At 46.6% G+C, this 18,744-nt stretch overlaps 1 protein-coding gene across 1 annotated transcript in view; it reads right to left on the bottom strand.

Moving 5' to 3' along the window:
- Positions 1-18,744, bottom strand: part of ALPK2 (alpha kinase 2) — a 199,705-nt gene that overhangs the window by 73,773 nt on the left and 107,188 nt on the right. Inside the window, exons 3-4 of the mRNA XM_063959467.1 lie at positions 12,984-15,135; positions 735-882 (exon numbers count right to left, since the gene is read on the bottom strand). Of these exons, the coding sequence (XP_063815537.1) occupies positions 735-882; positions 12,984-15,135 (2,300 nt within the window). The remainder of the gene's footprint in view (positions 1-734; positions 883-12,983; positions 15,136-18,744) is intronic.

Genomic DNA, 18,744 nt, shown 5'->3' with positions numbered 1-18,744 from the left:
GGGGCTCTACCTGGTGTAGTGGCGCTACTGTGCAGCGTAATTTGAATAATGTAGACTACTGTGCACCGTAGTATCAATTGCTATTATTTTGTGCCCACGCCCCTTCCCCATGAAGCCACGCCCCTATATATTTTTCACGCGCCTGCAGCGCGCACTGCCCCTATCTTGCATGGGGGGGGGGGCGCCACTGTCGTTTCTTGCACACAGCGCTAAAAAGCCTAGTTACGGCACTACTAGGAGATAAGAGACTTTAGGAGACATGCAGAGATGAACGCATCTGATTAAATGAAAGACTGCGTAAGGAATATAATATGACAGCAGCAGCATAAACACACCGTCCGTGCTTGCAGAGCGCTGCTCGGTGCATCACTTTGGCCTGCAAGGGGTTAATGTTTTTGTAGTGGGAGGAAGGTTGAGGCAGGAACCGGGAGGCCATTGGCCGGATTGTGGATAGGAGCTGTACAGCCTGGATATAGGTGGCTAATCCACCATTTCCTGCCTCTTTCAGTGTCTTCACGCAGGCAGTGCAAGTATTATCCATTCATTCAGTAATTTATACTTTTATTTTTCCTTCTCTTTTTTCATTTCTTATCTTTCCTATATTCCTACTTCTACATTCATTCCTATTCAAATGAATGTTCTCTTTATAGCTGCAACAATTCTGTTCTGGCTGCTGTCAGCTACAACGAATGTTTGCAATTTGCACCAGGTTATGTATATACAGTCATTCCCACCTTCTGTGTATCCTGGCCAGCAGTTTGGAATCCTTTGTCCAGGTGACTGTGGAATCAGCATGAATTTCCCCAAAGTGGCAAAATAATTTCAAGTTCTCAGCACAGTCGGGAAACATCGCGGCCTGGATACTATGTAATAACTGGGGAGCTGCAAATACAATAAGTAATCATTTATTAAAGCTACTTGTTAATAACTTTTTGAAAAATGTGTTTAAATAAGGTCAGAGCAACTATTTTATTGGCTTTTCTTTCCAATTATCGCATGTCTGTATGTGGGCAGAATAAGTCTGGAGCCGCCTTTGTAAAACGTCCTATTTTGCTGCAAAAGTCGGACATTTTGCAAACCTGGCCAATGTAATAGCGTCCGAGTCAGGGGTGCTTTAAGAGAGGAGGAGGCCTGTGTGCAGCATCCTTCATCCGGGCCCCCTGGTCTCTGTCAGCACCCGGCAGCGCTGTAATAGGCCCTACACACTGGCCGATATCACTGCACGATATGAACGATCTCGTTCATTAATGAACGAGATAACGTTCATATCGTGCAGTGTGGAGGCACCAGCGATGAACGATGCGCGGCCCCGCGCTCGTTCACCGCTGGGGCCATGTCGGCTGTACATGCAGGCCAATATGGACGAGATCGTCCATTTTTGCCTGTAAGTCTACGGAGCCAGGTGACAGGGGGGAGTGAAGAAACTTCACTCCCCCCGTCACTGCCCCCCCGCCGCCGGGTCGCCCGTATCGGCGGTCGGGCAGCTCGGCGGCACATCGCCGAGTGTGTAGGGCCTATTAGGAGTCACCAGGGGTGTTTTAACAGAGGAGGGGGCCCCGGTGCAGGCTCCTGGTGGGCCCCCTTCTCCAAATGGCTCAGTAGACTCCGGCATCATACCACAGTCTACTGTGCATGTGCAGGTTTCCGTAAACTTGGCACCCACCATGTTCCGGAGACCAAAATCACAATTGCGCATGCGCGGCGGCCATTTTGGCTGCGATCTTTGCAGCGGCTGCACCACACACATTGCACCCATTATAGAAATGCCAAATAGAGTCACCCTAATGCGCATGCGCAGATCTCTGGGAAAATGGCACAGCAGCGATTCCCCCGAGGATTTCCTGCAGCGATGGGTGCAGTGTGTGTGGTGTGGACCACACACATTTCCACCATTATAAATACGTCAGAGGTCCGAGTGCATGCAAAGATGTTTTCTACACTTAAAGAGAGCGCCCGGTAAAAAGTTGGATTCAGATGTTTTCCTCATGTTAAACGTACAACTCGGCCGATGTAATGGAGTCAGAGTTTGAAAATCTCGCACAAAACAGCTCTGCAAAATCAGACACGCTGTAAATAGAGCTGTTTCTTTTTTGTTGTATTTGACAATGTTGAAAATCAATTAAAAGTACACAATTACAGCACATTTACAGCAAATAAACCTTTTTTAATTATTTATAACCTTAAGAAAAGCGAAACACAAAATCTAATATCTCTTAAAATAGTCTGTGTACTGTACATGTCATTTTTGCACATTTTGCCCTGGAAAACAATTTCAATAGGACGCACAAGCAGCTAACGTTGTTTAAAATAATATGCTCCATGGCTAAATTCTGTGTGTAATTGTGGCTGTATCTGCATATGAAATGTTATGCTACAGTGTTTTCCTACCAAACACAGTAACCTAATTTGGTATGGCGATACAGCCACTATTACACACAGAATATAGCCATGCCGCATATCATTTAAGTCAACATAAGCTGCTTGTGCGTCCTGGAGGACTGGGGGTTATATAGGGTGTGAGAATCTTCAATCATTGGACTTTTGGGTGACAATGAGTTGCTATCACACTGCGCCACTGTTATACTAATACGCGCTTTCCGGTTGGTCTGAAAAAAACCGGAAGTGTCCTGGTCTAAATATCCCATGAGAAGTCGGATCTGATTTGCTTTGTTATCGTAAAAGACGAGTCTTGGGGTAAAAAAAAGTTGCACATTATAATTTCCCGCTTTGTGCGTCTTATTCCCAGAAGCTAAACTTGGCTTCCATTACACCCCGGCCTGGATGTTTGTAGGGACGTCAGAAAATAAGTGTGGAAGTCACTGCCCCATCCACTTGTGAGATTAGATGAATTCACTCACTACAACAAGTGTAAAGTATTACTAATACTCCTTTTCCACTAGCTCTAAAAACACGGGTAAATGCGCGGGGGCGCGCATTTCCCCGTGTTTTTTTCTAGTGGAAACAGCCCCCCTGCAAATTCCCAGATCAAGTGATCCGGGAATCCTACCCGGGTAGCTTGCTGGGTTGATCACGTGTTCAATCCAGTAAGCTGTGTAGTGTAAACGGAAGCCGTGTCGACGCGACACGGCTCCCATTCACAGTGTATGGAAGGGGGGCGCTGGGAGATCACGTGATCCTGCCGCGTCAGCAATATGCCGGGTTGGTAAGCTGAGTGTAGAAGGAGGATCTAGCACGGGTCGCAGCCGTGTCAGGCTCCCGGCTGTGACCCGTGCTAGCAAGTGGAAAAGTGGTATTAGACAACAGGAAGCCACTGACAAGTCTGTATAACAAAATAGCTGCCCTCTTGCAGAGTATGGAGGGGAGGTCTTGTGGGACAGTGCGGCGACATTCTGCAAAGCACAGCGTGCTGCTGATTATTACATGGTTAGCTCACCTCCGGGAGAATATAGAGAGGAGAGATCACTGATCACATTGTGGGGATGGGCAATTCTCGTCATTAAACCCCGCCCCCTCATGGCATAATGCAGCGAATGGCGGGTCCAAGTTATTGCAATTATCTGAGAATCGCCCCTAACCGCTCTGTCCCACCAATGTCACTGTGACAAAAAATAGCGAGTCCCCCAGGTGGTTCGGGAGAGAGTGGGCAAGTACTGTATGCATTGCAGTGAACTGTTCAATTCACAAGGGAGGTGAGTGTGGTCAGATTACCAATGGGGCGAATGGGACTACAGCTCCAGGCCTCCACATAAAAATAGGCCCACTGTCATGACAGCACGATGATGACCGGCCGTCCAGCTGGCCACATGGTCGGCCTTAAATAGTATAGTCTTTTTATTTGATTCACAAAGGGGGAAATGTATCAAACTTTGGATAGACAAAGTACCAACCAATCTGCTCTCGTCATTTTTCAAACACAGCCTGTAAAATGACAGTTAGGAGCTGATTGGCTGATATGTTATCGCTCTACATTTTGTTTCTCTCCAAAGTTTGATACATCCACCCCAAAATTGTGTAATTTTCTCCTTTTATGCATTTAGGGAGATATTGGGGCTGATAGCGTAGGTAGTGTACACACCCACAGAGCACTGGCGACACCTTCTTCGCTTCTCACAGTAGGCCCTTAGTAGACCTCTCTGAGAATAGTGCAGGCATTTCTCTCATTGATCGTGCTGTCTGTATGCCCCTGCTGTTCACATGCGCAAATGTGTAAATCACAGGCCAGGGATAAAGCAGGCCCCCCCCCAGTGACCCGTTTATACCGCCTCTGGTATTCCCACTTTCCCAACGCCTGCACAATTGTCCTTCCATCACACTCTGTCCAGAATGCAGAATAAATGTTCATTGGCACAAACCCAAAGGGTGGAGAGATAATTTAACACAAGACACACACATAACCATCCCCAGGCCAGTCTCATATAGCAGGCTGTCAGCTGTGCTGCACATACGGTACGCCAGGGCCCAGTGGAACAGAGGGCCTGATTCAGGTTAGTACATAAGCCTGATGGTATTACATACTAACTCAATGGTGGGAAAACTGCGCATGCGAAGGTCCCGTTCTGTGCAGAACGATTCCTGCATGATTGCAGCCCCCCCCCCCCCCCTTCCCCCTTAGCCGCAGTGCACTTGGGGGACCAGACCCATTCTACAAACGCAGACTTCCTGGGCCCGGGAGGGGAGTTCTGATGGCCAGTCTGAGAGAGCTTCACGATGGTGATCCAATGCTGCGTTATCCTGACTGTACACAGGCGCAGAGACCGCTGTTGCATATGGAATTACTGGCAATAGAACCAGCTGCGCACAACCAATGGGTGTTCCTGGCGCTGACTGGGAGTGAACACAAAAAAGGCCGCCTTATGGGAGTGTTACGGGACTGCCAGTGATCGCGGCTCCACAGCCACAGAGGACATGTTTAGAGCAATTTCAGAAGGAGACACTTCAAAGTAAATTTACTAAGATGGGAGTTCTATTTAACATGGGATGTTGCCCATAGCAACCAATCAGAATCCAAGTATTATCTTCTAGAAGGTGCTAGATAATTGAGAAGTAGAATCGGATTGGTTGCTATGGGCAACATCCAATCTTAAATACAACTCTCATCTTGGTAAATTTACCCTTGTGTCTGCCATCCTGCACCCGCAGTAAATGCAAACGCCTCTGCCTGTCAAGGCAAAGGCGTTTACGGGGCGGCAACGCTCCATTTCCTAGGCGGAGACGGAGTTTTGCTTTGGCAGTGTCAGGGAAACCGGGGCGTGGTGGTACGAACGAGGAGCATGGCGTGGGCGTGATCGGGGCGGTTTCGTGACATCACACGTAGCCGCTTCAATCACAAAGATGGCGGCGGCCCTCCTGCAGCTTGGCTCTGCCGGCAGGAGGCATTTGCACAGCAGAATTTGCAGTCCTTACTGAATAGGGTCTTTAGTCACAATACGACGCGACTAGGATGCACAAGGAGACAGCGCTGATTCATTTGATATGTGACAGAGATGGACGTAACGGGAGATGCTCAGAGTAACAATTCAAGTAACTTGGTATCTGCAACTAACCATGCTGCCATGTAAGGGGAGCAAATACGAGCACATTTATATTGTTTCTGCACAGGGCAGGGCCTTAACTAGTTGTGTGCCAATGGTGCCTTGCCCACAGCGCAAATACACTGCAGGCACACCATATGGCAGCACCCCCATGTGGCCATTCAACCCAGTGAGGCACTGGGGAAAGTTCAGCGGGCACCTGTCTCCCGCCGCCGCCTCTGCAGCTGCAATGTGGTAGCACACCCCCCGTGCCGTTATCCCGTCTGTGAGTCCCGCCGCCTCCTCTGCAAGGGACGGGGAGTGGTGCCGCAGCTGCCATGTGTTAGCACACACTCCCTGCCTGTGAGTCCCGCCGCCGCCACTGTAATGGAGAGGGAGCGCTATTGCAGCCTGCAGCTCCCCGGATAGGAGTGTCAGTGCCTGGAAGCCCTTGCTGCCATATCGCCCCCACAGGTGAATAACTCTCATGTGTAAAAAAAGGGGGCTCTGTTGCTGTAATATATAAAAAAACGGGGACTCTGCTGCCTAATGTGTAAAGAAGGGGGACTCTGCCTGCCTAATGTGTAAAAAAGGGGGACTCTACCTACCTAATGTGTAAAAGGGGACTCTACCTGTCGTACTGTGTAAAAGGTGGACTCTACCTGCCTAATGTGTAAAAGGGGGACTCTACCTGCCTAATGTGTAAAAGGGGACTATACCTGCTGTACCATGTAAAAGGGAGCTCTGCCTGCCGTAATGTGTAAAAGGGTGCTCTGTAGCCATGCCCCTTCACCATGAAGCCTTGCCTACGGCGCACATTGGCCCTGTTTTGTATATGGTGGGGCGAGAGCGCCAATGCTGTTTTTTGCACACAGCGCTAAAATGTTTAGTTATGGCACTGGCGCAGGGAAAATACTGGCTGCATTTGCATGTAGCCCGCAAATGCTGATCTGCTTTAAATTTACACTGCGATTTAAATTTGAGTTTGGACACGTCCCTCCGAAACCTACATTTCTCTGCAAATGTTACATATGCCCCACCTGCAGCGCAGAATGGATTTGCCAAAGAAGACTTGCTTGTTTTTTTGTTTGCTTTACTCCCACCTCAGATTCAGCGCCAATATGCGCGACACCAGGCATCACAAGTGCATCACTTATCAACAAGCTATTGAGAGATTTCCCTGTACATGGGATACCGCGACAACGGCTCATAGATAATGACATGCAACTCATGAGCGCTGAGTCCTAGAAATTCACCGCTGAGTGCGACATTACACACAAGACCAGAAGCCCGAGATACGCAGTCAAACGGAGTTGCTGAAAGGGCAGTGTGATCTGCCAAGCATTTGCTATAGAAATGTTCCAGCGATGGGTCAAGACTTTCTGGCGCTCTTATAGCTAAGGAACACTCCAACGGATGTACTTCCCTCTGCTGCGCAGCGTCTCCTCCCCAAATACCACCGCAGTCCAGATACCCCCGCAGGGAAAAGCAGAGTGAGGGCCTCTTCTGAGTATACACTGGACTGGCCCATGTGCAGAAAGTGCAAATAATGAGAGCAGGAGCCTTGGGAGGCTGTGGTGGGCGCTGAAATAACAATTGAATCGCCCCCTAAGAGTCATGAAAATTGGAGCACCAAAAAAGTTACTGTAACCCACAGCAACCAATCTGGGTAGAAAATGCAAACAAAGTTCTGACTGGTTGTCATGGATAATAGGGACTTTTTTTTACCCAGTTCTTTTTCCCCCCCCATGATCAGATGGCTCACTAGTAAAAATAGACTCTTTCCAAGGTTCCACATAGATACATGTCCCATGGAAAGTTACAGGCAGGTGTAAGATGACGCAAACAGCTGCACTTGCTGCCTAGAGTACTGTAACTCCACCAGCAAAGCTTCACGCTCGGAGACTCCTGTTTCACAACATGTAATAAAGCTGTCTGGGCCTCCTTGTAGAGAGACCCTAAACCTGCTTGTCAGGTGTTCCTCAGCTACAGCAGGGTCACCATATGGAAACTATGAGCCACAATGCATCTACCTAATTTATTGCACTGGTTTACGTCACAGACCTTTGGCAGTAACCAAGTGGGAGATGGGGGAATAAGACTTTAAAAATGGGGAAACTGCTTTTTAGTTGACTTTTGTCGCAGCCAAGAGAAGCCCATTTAATGAGCATATACGCTGGACCGTTCTATGGAAACAGGCTTCGGCTCTGAGATGCTGGCAGGGGGCGTCTTTATTCTTATTTATTATTTATTTATTAACAGTTTCTTATATAGCGCAGCAAATTTTGTTGCGCTTTACAACTGGACACAATTAGAAGACAAAACTGGGTACTAAAAACAGACAGTCATAGAGGGAGGAGGGCCCTGCTCGCAAGCTTACAATCTATGGGGAAATAGGCATTGATACACAAGGATAGGCGCTATCTATTGCATAGTAGTCCACCAGATTGTAAAGGTTCTTGTTGGGATGCATGATATCACATCACATCAATGATGAACCAGGGTCAGGAGGTAAGGAGAGTGAAGAAAGAGAAAATATGTGAAGATAAGTGTGGACTGTGCAGTGGGGATATAATTGGATAGGAAAGCTATGAATGTAATGTGAGCGGTTCTGGAATTTGATATGCTTGTCTGAATAGGTGAGTTTTCAGGGAACGCTTGAAGGTTTGAAGACTAGAGGAAAGTCTTATTGTACGTGGTAGGGCATTCCACAGAGTGGGAGATGCCTCCTGCAGCATTAGCATATCTGTGCAGAGGAGCTGCGTTCTAAGGGCAGAATTAAGCTGGCAGCCACTAGAAGGAGCCCAACAGAGCTATTCAATTGTTTCTCCATTTGGGCATGATCAGCTGCCATCGCAGGCATTTTAGTTCGCTATCCCCTGAGATGAAATGAGCAAAAAGTGACCCGTTTTGATGCCCAAACTGGACTTTTCGCATTGCACCCATTACTTTGGTTGGGTTTAGCTGTTTTACGCGGCTAAAATCAGCCTCTCCGAGCACGATGTGCGTGATAAAAGAGCACAATTGAATATGGCAAGCCCCCATCTCCCGTCACTTTAAACAATTGAATTCCACCCTAAGACGCAACTGCTGTGTGCATAGTTTCCAACTCTGAATCAGGCCCAAAGGGCATTGCCAACAGATGTACAGTGATGGATTATAGAACCCATCCCTGAGGACCAGTAATATATAGCAGAGTCCACCAAGGACACAAGGCAAGGCACAGCCCCACTGGTAGGCTTAGGAGATTGTATATGAAACACAACAGCCACCGATGACTATTAGCGATAGATATCGACCATCAATCGCTAGCAAACATTGAAGGTTTGCTACCAATAGACAATGTTTTGCCAGCAATGGCAGTGCTCCAATGTTTTCTCTTCCATCGATGGCTGCGTTCTAATAGAGACACTATTTTCCCATTGCACGCCACGTAGCCCCCACTTTTGCCAACTACCGATAGTTCAAACTTTCGATGGTTTCCTGTTGATAGTTTCCTGCCATCAATAGAAAGTATCCACAGCACCATCAATGGAGACCATCATGGCAAATCATTCGATGTATCTACTAACAATGCAATATGCTTTATCCCGGTGGCAGGGTGGTTAGCATTGCTGCCTCACAGTGCTGGGGTCAAGTGTCCAGTTTTGAGGGATTCGGTATGATATACCGATGAACAGGATGCCAGCAGTAAGAATACCATCAGCGGCATTTCGACCATCAGAATACCGACAGCCCCCCCAAAAGTACCCTAACCCTCCCCTGGCCCCTACAGAAGCCTCCCTTGTGTGTGCCTAACCATAACCCTCCCTTCCTTGCTGCCTAAACCTAACGCTCCCCGCTTGGTGCCTAACCTTAACCTCCCCTTGTAAGTGCCTAAACCCCCCCTACCTTTCCCCAATACCTGGCCACCCCCTTCCTGTCCCTGCAGCCTAACCCCCTTTCTAATGTCTAAACCCAACCTCCCGCTAAAAGAGCGTTTGGGATTCCTGGCGTTGGAATTTTAACGCCGGGATCCCGATCTCCGTCAGGATTTCGATGCTGGCATTATGCCGCTGTTCGGTATTCTGGAGTCGATATTTCGGCCGCGGGGATACCGTCTGGCAGCATTGTAACTACATCCCATTTTGAGCAAGGCCTGTGCAGTAGGTACTAAACTGTTAGCTCCACTGGGGCAGCGACTGGTAGGACTGACTACACAAAAGAACTCAGATTAGGGGCCTAATTTAGACCTGAACGCTCTGTTTGCAAATTTGCAGCGGTCTGCGATCAGAGGGCCGCCGCCCATAGAGAGTGAAAACCCGCACCGTGCAAGTGTGCGAATGCATGTGTACGGCGTGCAAAAATTTCGCCAGACAGCGGACAACTGCAAATCCATTTGCAACTCACTCACCAGCTAATGATTTTTCCAGTCTGTGCGTAACCCAGGACTTAATCCTACAGTGCGGCACAAACAGACTGATCGGGGCCGGAGCTGACGTCACACTCCCTCCCTGAAAACACTTGGGAACGCCTGTGTTTTCCTGACACTACCAGGAAACGGGCAGTTACCCCTCACAAACGTTCTTTTCCTGTCAATCATCTTGCGCACGCTGCGCAATCGAAATTTTCGCACTATCCTGTCACTGTTTGGCAATGCGTGTGGGCATTGCAGCGCATACGAAGTAATTCGATAATCGGCCACTGTGCGATTTCGCACAATATCGATCAGGTCTGAATCGGGCCCTTAGTTTGTGAAGGGCTTCTAGAGCTCTTGGGCCCTGTGCAATTGTTCTTTTTGCCTGCACCCACCATCCAGATTCCAGCCTTAACTAAATATAGCACCAATGATGTGCAGCATTGAAAAGCGAAAGGGCGCTGATACATAGGAAGCTAAACAATCATATCAACAACAATAATAATAATAAGCCTGATAGTAAAGTAGTGAACAAGCTGTAACGAGCTATATACGCTTGTAAGAATGATCTGAAATACTAACATCACACACCATTTATAATCTTGGGGTATATTTATCAAAGCTTGAAGAGAGATAAAGTAGAGAGAGATAAACTCCCAACCAATCAGCTTCTGTCATTTTTCAAACACAGCCTGTGACATGGCAGAAGCTGATTGGTTGATGTTTGATCTCTTTCTTTACAAGGTTTTCTAAATCTCCCCCTTTGAAAGTCTCTGGTAAACACGGCCCTAACAAATGTTGTTACTTTAGTAGTTTTATTTCTGAGGGGGAGATGTGTCAAACTTTCTAAAGAGGACAGCTGAAGTTGTCAATAGCAACCAGTGATCTTCTAGCTATCATTTTATAGATTGTACTTGATAAATGATAGCTACAGTAGAAGCTTACTAGATGCTACAGACAACTCTCCGCTCTTTATAAGGTTTGAAACATATCCCCTTAAATTTGGTGTGAAGTTACTACTGTAATGGCGCAATACACCTGGGACACACTAAACCCCTCACAAAGGATTCCATCTTGTGGCACATAAACAAGATGAAGCAGGCTGAGCAAAGGCCGCTGTGTGATATCAGGATCCAGTCTTTAGGTCGACACTATCTAGGTCGACCACTATTGGTCGACAGTAACTAGGTCGACAGGGTTTCTAGGTCGACAGGGTCTTTAGGTCGACATGTTCTAGGTTGACAGATCAAAAGGTCGACGTGAGTTTTTCATGATTTTTTTCTTTTTTTGAACCTTTTCATACTTAACGATCCACGTGGACTATGATTGGAACGGTAGCGCGTGAGCCATGCGAGTGGACACAGTGCACTAATTGGGGTTCCCGGTCACTCTACGAAGAAAACGACACAAAAACCCCCATAGAAAACTCATGTCGACCTTTTGACCTGTCGACCTAGACCATGTCGACCTAAAGACTGTCGACCTAGAGACCCTGTCGAACTAGTTACTGTCGACCAATAGTGGTCGACCTAGACACTGTTGACCTAGTTACTATCTACCTTCCATACCACACCCGTGATATCGCCGAGTTCCGGGACATTTGCACTCCTTGTCGCTTCACAAATGTTTTCACGACTATTTGAGATCTACTTTCAGAAACGGGAAGCAGTTAGCTACTTAGCTTCCCAACAGGCGGGATCCCGGCGCTCGATATACCGACGCCGGGATCCTGAAGCAGGACGCAATCCCGGCGTCTAGATGACGACGCCGAACTGGATACCGGCGTCAAAATACCAACAGCTGGCATCCCGATCGTCCTAACAGAGGGACGCGCTGGCGTCCTGCCGCAGGGGGGTTTGGGTGGTGCAGTTTAGGTTTAGGCAGAAGAAGGGGGATTAGGGTTAGGGTGCAGGGCCAGGTAGGTTAAAGTTAGGAACCGGGGAGGGAGGGTTAGGCACATAGAAGTGGAGGGTTAGGCATCAAGCGGGGAGGGTTAGGTTTAGGCAGCGGAGAAGGGAGAGTTTGGGTTAGGTACCACCGGGAAGAGTTAGGGTTAGGCACCACCGGGGAGGGTTAGGTTAAGGGACCAACAATGGAGGGTTAGGGTAGGGGGCAGAGGAGGGTTAGGGGACTTTAGAGGGGGCTGTCGGGATTCCGATGGACAGAATGCCGTCATCGGTAAGTCATACTGATCCCTCAGAAACAACTTCTACTTGTGATCTGTGCAGAGGTTTCTCCTGTGCAGCTTTGTAATGGCACAGCCTAAATTAGTAGTAGAAAGGGAACATGCCACAGTACAAGGACAGCGTTTCATATTACCTGCTGGCTGCAGCTCTGGAAATAGAATGCATGCATAATACAGCACACTCGGAGGTTCTGCTGTACGCCTGTGCAGCCGAGAGAGTCAGCAAATAGGTAACAGGGCTTCACAACAGTCTATCTTTAAAGTGTCGTCGCATAAGATGCCTTTATACTGACACGTATACTGACGGTTTACAATCGGGAAAGTCGGGATTATTCAGTCTAAAAAGTATCATTTATGCTACATCTCTAGTGTATGAATCCAACTCATCACTTGTGATTTTGCTTCTGAAATCCCAGCAGTGCTTCATGTATATTATATTTAAGGACAAATATAGTCAAAGTACTGTGCAAAAATATGTGTACAGTAATATATTATCAAAATTGCGCTTATTGCGCCTGTTGAAAGAATATTATCAACGGAAGCGCTTATAGAGGAATACGTTACGCCTTCTGTGATGGGAAATGTGCATAAGTGGCCATTATGCAAATGAAAACCATCATTTAGAATGAAATTATACAGTGATTGACTATTGCTGTCAACTATACAGAGCGGAGGCGGCCATTTTGTGGGATGGAGACATTTTATGACCGTGCAGCCTATCAATGCACAAGGATCTGTTCACATCACTGAAGCATTTATTTTCCTTTTATTGATACTTTTTTACCTCATGTTTGGGTTTTATTATATCACAGTACATGCCAGTCTAGATGTGTTTTATCTGAGATATGGTAAAGACATACCCAACCAATATTAGATATTTACAGCACAGTTTGACATTAAAGGCAGCAACTAGTATGTTAGCTTTTCTCACCTTTATGACTGTCTTTAGCGGTCGCTGTCTCGGCGCTGTTTTCCCTTCTGACCCTTTTTCCTTCCTCTGGTGGGAAGCCCTCATTTCCATCCAGCGTCTTCAGTTCCGCATTTTTTACACCCTTTGTCTCATTTCCACTCGATTTGAATTTCTTCTTCACCATTCTGCTGTCTGAGTTCTTCTCACACAGACTTGTGGACCTCATGAAGTGTGCTGAGGAGCTGGATCCTTTAGCCTGGTCTTGGGTGCTGGTGTCAGCCTGGACAGACCCTGCCCCTCTGATTGTATCCCGAGCTCTGCACACTTGTGACAGCTCCGTGGAATTTGGAATGTAATCCCTGACACGCCGGGTTGGTGCTTTTGCTATTTCGGTTGAATTATTATGCATGCTAGCCATCATCCTCACAAGGCTTAGAGTTTCACTGCTCTTACTGTGACAGATCAAAGGTTTTTTAGCTAGATCCCCTCGGTAATTTTCCACAGCAATTTTGCTATTGATTTCCTGATCCCCTTTATTAAATGAAGACCAAATGCTGCTCAAGGAAGAATGTCGGGTGACTTTCTTCTTGATATTTAAGTCCTTTGCTTGGTGGCTCGAGGCACTCATCTCCGGTACCTCTGCTTTGATGTGACGGGCTGAGCTAGTTCTTAGGGTATCATCGACAGAAATGTTGTTGTCTAACATAAAGCCGTTGGATTGGCCGCTAGTTTTCGAGCACCTGTTTGCACCTTTTAAGACATCAGGTTTTGCAGCCATATCCATTCTGGTATTTTCCTGAGTCACTTGGTCGCACAGATCGTCCAGTGCTGTTGTGGTGACATTGTTATGAGCATTGCTGAGTGAATTTGTAATTCCGCATCCCTGTGAGTTCTGGTAGCCAGTCCTGCTGGGGAGACAGCCGGGTCTTCTCTCGCACATATTCAGTGTATTAGTCGCGCTGAACTGCGTGCTATCAGGGCATTGTATGTCTGACATAGGTTTATCCCGTGTCCCACACAGTTGGGAATCACTGTCAACAATGTGTGACCCACTTTCCACAATTTCCAATTTATTATCCCTAATTTGTGATCCATTAGATACAATTTCCAGGTTATCTGCAATTTGTGATCCACTAGCCACAATTTCCAGTTTATCTGCAATTTGTGATCCATTAGCCACAATTTCCATTTTATCTGCAGTTTGTGATCCATTAGCCACAATTTCCATTTCGTTATCACCAATTAGCGATTCCTTAGTCACAATTTCCAGTTCGTTACCCACAATCTGGGATCCAGTAGTAACAATTATCAGTTTATCTGCAATTTGTGATCCATTAGCCACAATTTCCAGTTCGTTATCTGTAATTTGTGATCCACTAGCCACAATTTCCAGTTCATTTTCTGCAATTTGAGATCCATTAGCCACAATTTCCAGTTCATTTTCTGCAATTTGTGATCCATTAACCACAATTTCCAATTCTTTATCTGCAATTTGTGATCCACTAGCCACAATTTCCAGTTCTTTATCTGTAATTTGTGATCCACTAGCCATAATTTCCAGTTCATTTTCTGCAATTTGTGATCCATTAGTCACAATTTCCAGTTCTTTATCTGCAATTTGTGATCCACTAGCCACAATTTCCAGTTCTTCAACTGCAATTTGTGATCCACTAGCCACAATTTCCAGTTCGCCGTCCGCAGTTTGTGATCCAGTAGCCACAATTTCCAGTATGTCATCTGCAATTTGTAATCCATTGGCCACAATTTCCAGTTTGTTATTCGCAATTTGCGATCCATTAGCCTCAATTTCCGCTTCATTATCCACAATTTGCGAGCCATCATCCAAAATTTGCAAACTGGTATTGACCATTTCCCATCCATTATCTACAACTTGTGGGCCATTACCTATAATTTCATTTTTTATACAGTTTTCAAAAGCTGTGAGCAATTCAGGTGATTTCGCATCGTCTATGACATTATTACACGTCACACTGATATCGTCTTGGCATTTTCGCACAATTACTCTCCCATTTTGGTTTTCAGTCTGTGATAGGCATTTTTGGGTCTCTTCCAATCCCTGTCTTTCTGCATCTACTTCTATCTTCTCACTTCCTTCATTTGATTGGCCAGAACTCTCTGGGGAGCAAATGTTTTCTTTCAGAAAATGTATCGGCTGCATAACAGGGAGAAAGAAAATATATGAAATAATCATGCAAGTGAATGAACCCATCCTTCCATGCACACTTACATACTCTAGAAACAGTGGTTCTCAAACTCGGTCCTCGGGACCCCACACGGTTCAAGTTTTCCATGTCACCCAGCAGGTGCTCTGTGTATCACCAACTGTCACATTTTAAAAATGTACAGGTGACCTGCAATACATGAACCGTGTGGGGTTCTGAGGACCGAGTTTGAGAACCTGTGCTCTAAAACGTTGAAATTAGTTTAATGGTATTTGTGTTTGGATTTTATATCCTATATAATGAAAGGCTGCTCCTCACCTTTATGGGGTTTTTTCAAGTGTTTTGCGATCACTAGATGGCGAACGACGGAGCAATTCAAGTTTTGTTATGTCGTTCCGTCATTTTGACGGGCTGGTAACTAGTATATTATATTGCCCCGACGCCTGTTCCTCATGCATTATAGTCAGAGAGCCAATAAGTCATTTATCAAAACTTATAACAAGGTCGAGGCGAGGTGTTGCCTATAGCAACTAATCAGATTATATTTATTATTTATTTATTATTAGTTATTCATGTAGTGCACACATATTCCGCAGTGCTTTACAGAGAATATTTGGCCATTCACATCAGTCCCTGCCCCAGTGAAGCTTACAATCTATGGGCCTAATTCAGAGTTGATCGTAGCAGCAAATTTGTTAGCAGTTGGGCAAAACCATGGCCCTCATTCCGAGTCGTTCGCTCTGTATTTTTCTTCGCATCGCAGCGTTTTTCTGCTTAGTACGCATGCGCAATGTTCGCCCTGCGACTGCGCCAAGTAATTTTGCTATGAAGATAGTATTTTTACTCACGGCTTTTTCTTCGCTCCGGCGATCGTAGTGTGATTGACAGGAAATGGGTGTTACTGGGCGGAAACACGGCGTTTTATGGGCGTGTGGATAAAAACGCTACCGTTTCCGGAAAAAACGCGGGAGTGGCTGGAGAAACGGAGGAGTGTCTGGCCGAACGCTGGGTGTGTTTGTGACGTCAAACCAGGAACGACAAGCACTGAACTGATCGCAGATGCCGAGTAAGGTTGAAGCTACTCAGAAACTGCTAAGTAGTTTGTAATCGCAATATTGCGAATACATCGTTCGCAATTTTAAGAAGCTAAGATTCACTCCCAGTAGGCGGCGGCTTAGCGTGTGTAACTCTGCTAAAATCGCCTTGCGAGCGAACAACTCGGAATGAGGGCCCATGTGCACTGCAGGGGGTGGCAGATGTAACATGTGCAGAGAGAGTTAGACTCGGGTGGGGTGTATTCAATCTGAAATCTAAATTGCAGTGTAAAAATAAAGCAGCCAGTATTTACCCTGCACAGAAACAATATAACCCACCCAAATCTAACTCTCTCTGCACATGTTACATCTGCCCCCCCCCCCCCCCTCCCCGTTCCCTGCAGTGCACAAGGTTTTGCCTAAATTTGCTACTGCGATCAGGTCTGAATTATCCCCTATGGAGGTCATTCCGAGTTGTTCGCTTGTTGCCGTTTTTCGCAAAGGAGCGATTAATGCTAAATGCGCATGCGCATGGTACGCAGTGCGCATGCGCTAAGTATTTTAGCTCAAAACTTAGTAGATTTACTCACGGCAGAAGGAAGAATTTTCATCGTTGAAGTGATCGGAGTGTGATTGACAGGAAGTGGGTGTTTCTGGGCGGAAACTGACCGTTTTCAGGGAGTGTGCGGAAAAATGCAGGCGTGCCAGGATAAAACGCGGGAGTGTCTGGAGAAATGGGGGAGTGGCTGGCCGAACGCAGGGCGTGTTTGTGACGTCAAACCAGGAACAAAACAGGCTGAGCTGATCGCAGTGTAGGAGTAAGTCTGGAGCTACTCAGAAACTGCTAAGAATTTCTATTCGCAATTCTGCTAATCTTTCGTTCGCAATTCTGCTAAGCTAAGATACACTCCCAGAGGGCGGCGGCCTAGCGTGTGCAATGCTGCTAAAAGCAGCTAACGAGCGAACAACTCGGAATTAGGGCCTATATTCCCTACCATATATACACGCTCACACATTCACGTTAGGGTTCATTTTTGTTAGGAGCTATTTAACCTAACAGTATATTTTTGGATTATGGGAGGAAACCGGAGCACTCGGAGGAAACCCACGCAAGTACGGGGAGAATATACAAACTCCACACATATAGGGCCATGGTGGGAATCCAAACCATGATCTCAGTGCTGTGAGGCAGCAATACTAACCCTTACACCATCCGAGCTGCATCTAGAACATTCTAGAAAATAACTTGAATTTGATTGGTTGCTATGGGCAACCTCTCCATTTTTTTCTTTAAATAAAGTTTTAATAAATCTACCACATGGTGTCTTCCACACAAGAGTGCAGTTAGTGTGTCAACCAGCGAGGTGTGACCACACCCCCAAAATGTCACAGCCATACCTCCAAAATAATACTCGCACCCCCAACTTCTGCAAGCACACCCCCATGCTTGGTCACCCCTCCCCTCCATCCCCCGCACACAGAATCGAGTCCCAGCCAATCTCTATCTGGCCCTGCATCCTTCCATCTTTCTAAGTCGTTAACAGTGTAGTTATTTTATAATCTTGAGTTGTCTTCAGGTGGAAGATATCCCAAATGCCAAGGAGGATGCAGTGCCGGTGTTTGCGCCATTGTCCAATGTTTTTTGTACTGTGCTTGCGTCCGGATGGCTACTGCTGGGGGACGCAGAACGAATTTGGACGCAATTTCAGGGTGCATTTCTGGGTGGTAAAAGGGGAACTTGCTAATAAACTGTCCTGTTTGATCTCCCATGTACTTTTTGCTGCATGGGGGTCATTCCGAGTTGATCGTTCGCTGGCTAGTTTTAGCAGCCGTGCAAACGCTATGCCGCCGCCCACTGGGGAGTGTATTTTAGCATAGCAAAAGTGCGAACGCATGTGCAGCCGAGCTCTACAAAAACAGTTTGGGCAGTTTCTGAGTAGCTCTGAACCCACTTCAGCCTATTCGTGTCCGGATTTGATGTCATACACCCGCCCAGCAAACGCCCAGCCACGCCTGCGTTTTTTCAGACACGCCTGCATTTTTGCAAACACTCCCTGAAAACGGTCAGTTGACACCCAGTAACGCCCCCTTTCTGTCAATCTTCCTCCGGCCGCCACCGCGAAGGAAAACTTTGCTAGAACCTGAGCACAACCACAAAGAGCTTTGTACCCGTAGGTCGCGCGTGCGCATTGCGGGGCATACGCATGCGCAGAAATGCAGTTTTTTCACCTGATCGCTACGCTGCGAAAATCGGCAGCGAGCGATCAACTCGGAATGACCCCCTATGTACGGTGCCACAAAAACCTTACGGTGCCAAAGAATCCTTGGTGTTCCAGCATATCAGAGCCAGTGAATAATTTATAACACTTAAAAACACTAAAAATGACAGCTGAAAACAGGGGAACTACTATACATTATCAAGCAGGTGCAAGGAAACCACACAACTATTTTTTGTGGCACAAAAGAATGGTATTTCTCATGTTGGCACTGTACACCATACAATACTATAATCCCAGGAAATGTAACATAATAAGTAACACCCCAGTAAAAACATAAAAGGTAAAC

This window comes from Pseudophryne corroboree, chromosome 1 (genome assembly GCF_028390025.1).
Source record: "Pseudophryne corroboree isolate aPseCor3 chromosome 1, aPseCor3.hap2, whole genome shotgun sequence".
Lineage (NCBI taxonomy): Eukaryota > Metazoa > Chordata > Amphibia > Anura > Myobatrachidae > Pseudophryne > Pseudophryne corroboree.
Note: the sequence above shows the minus strand (reverse complement) of the source record. Positions and strands in the feature narration are given on the sequence as shown.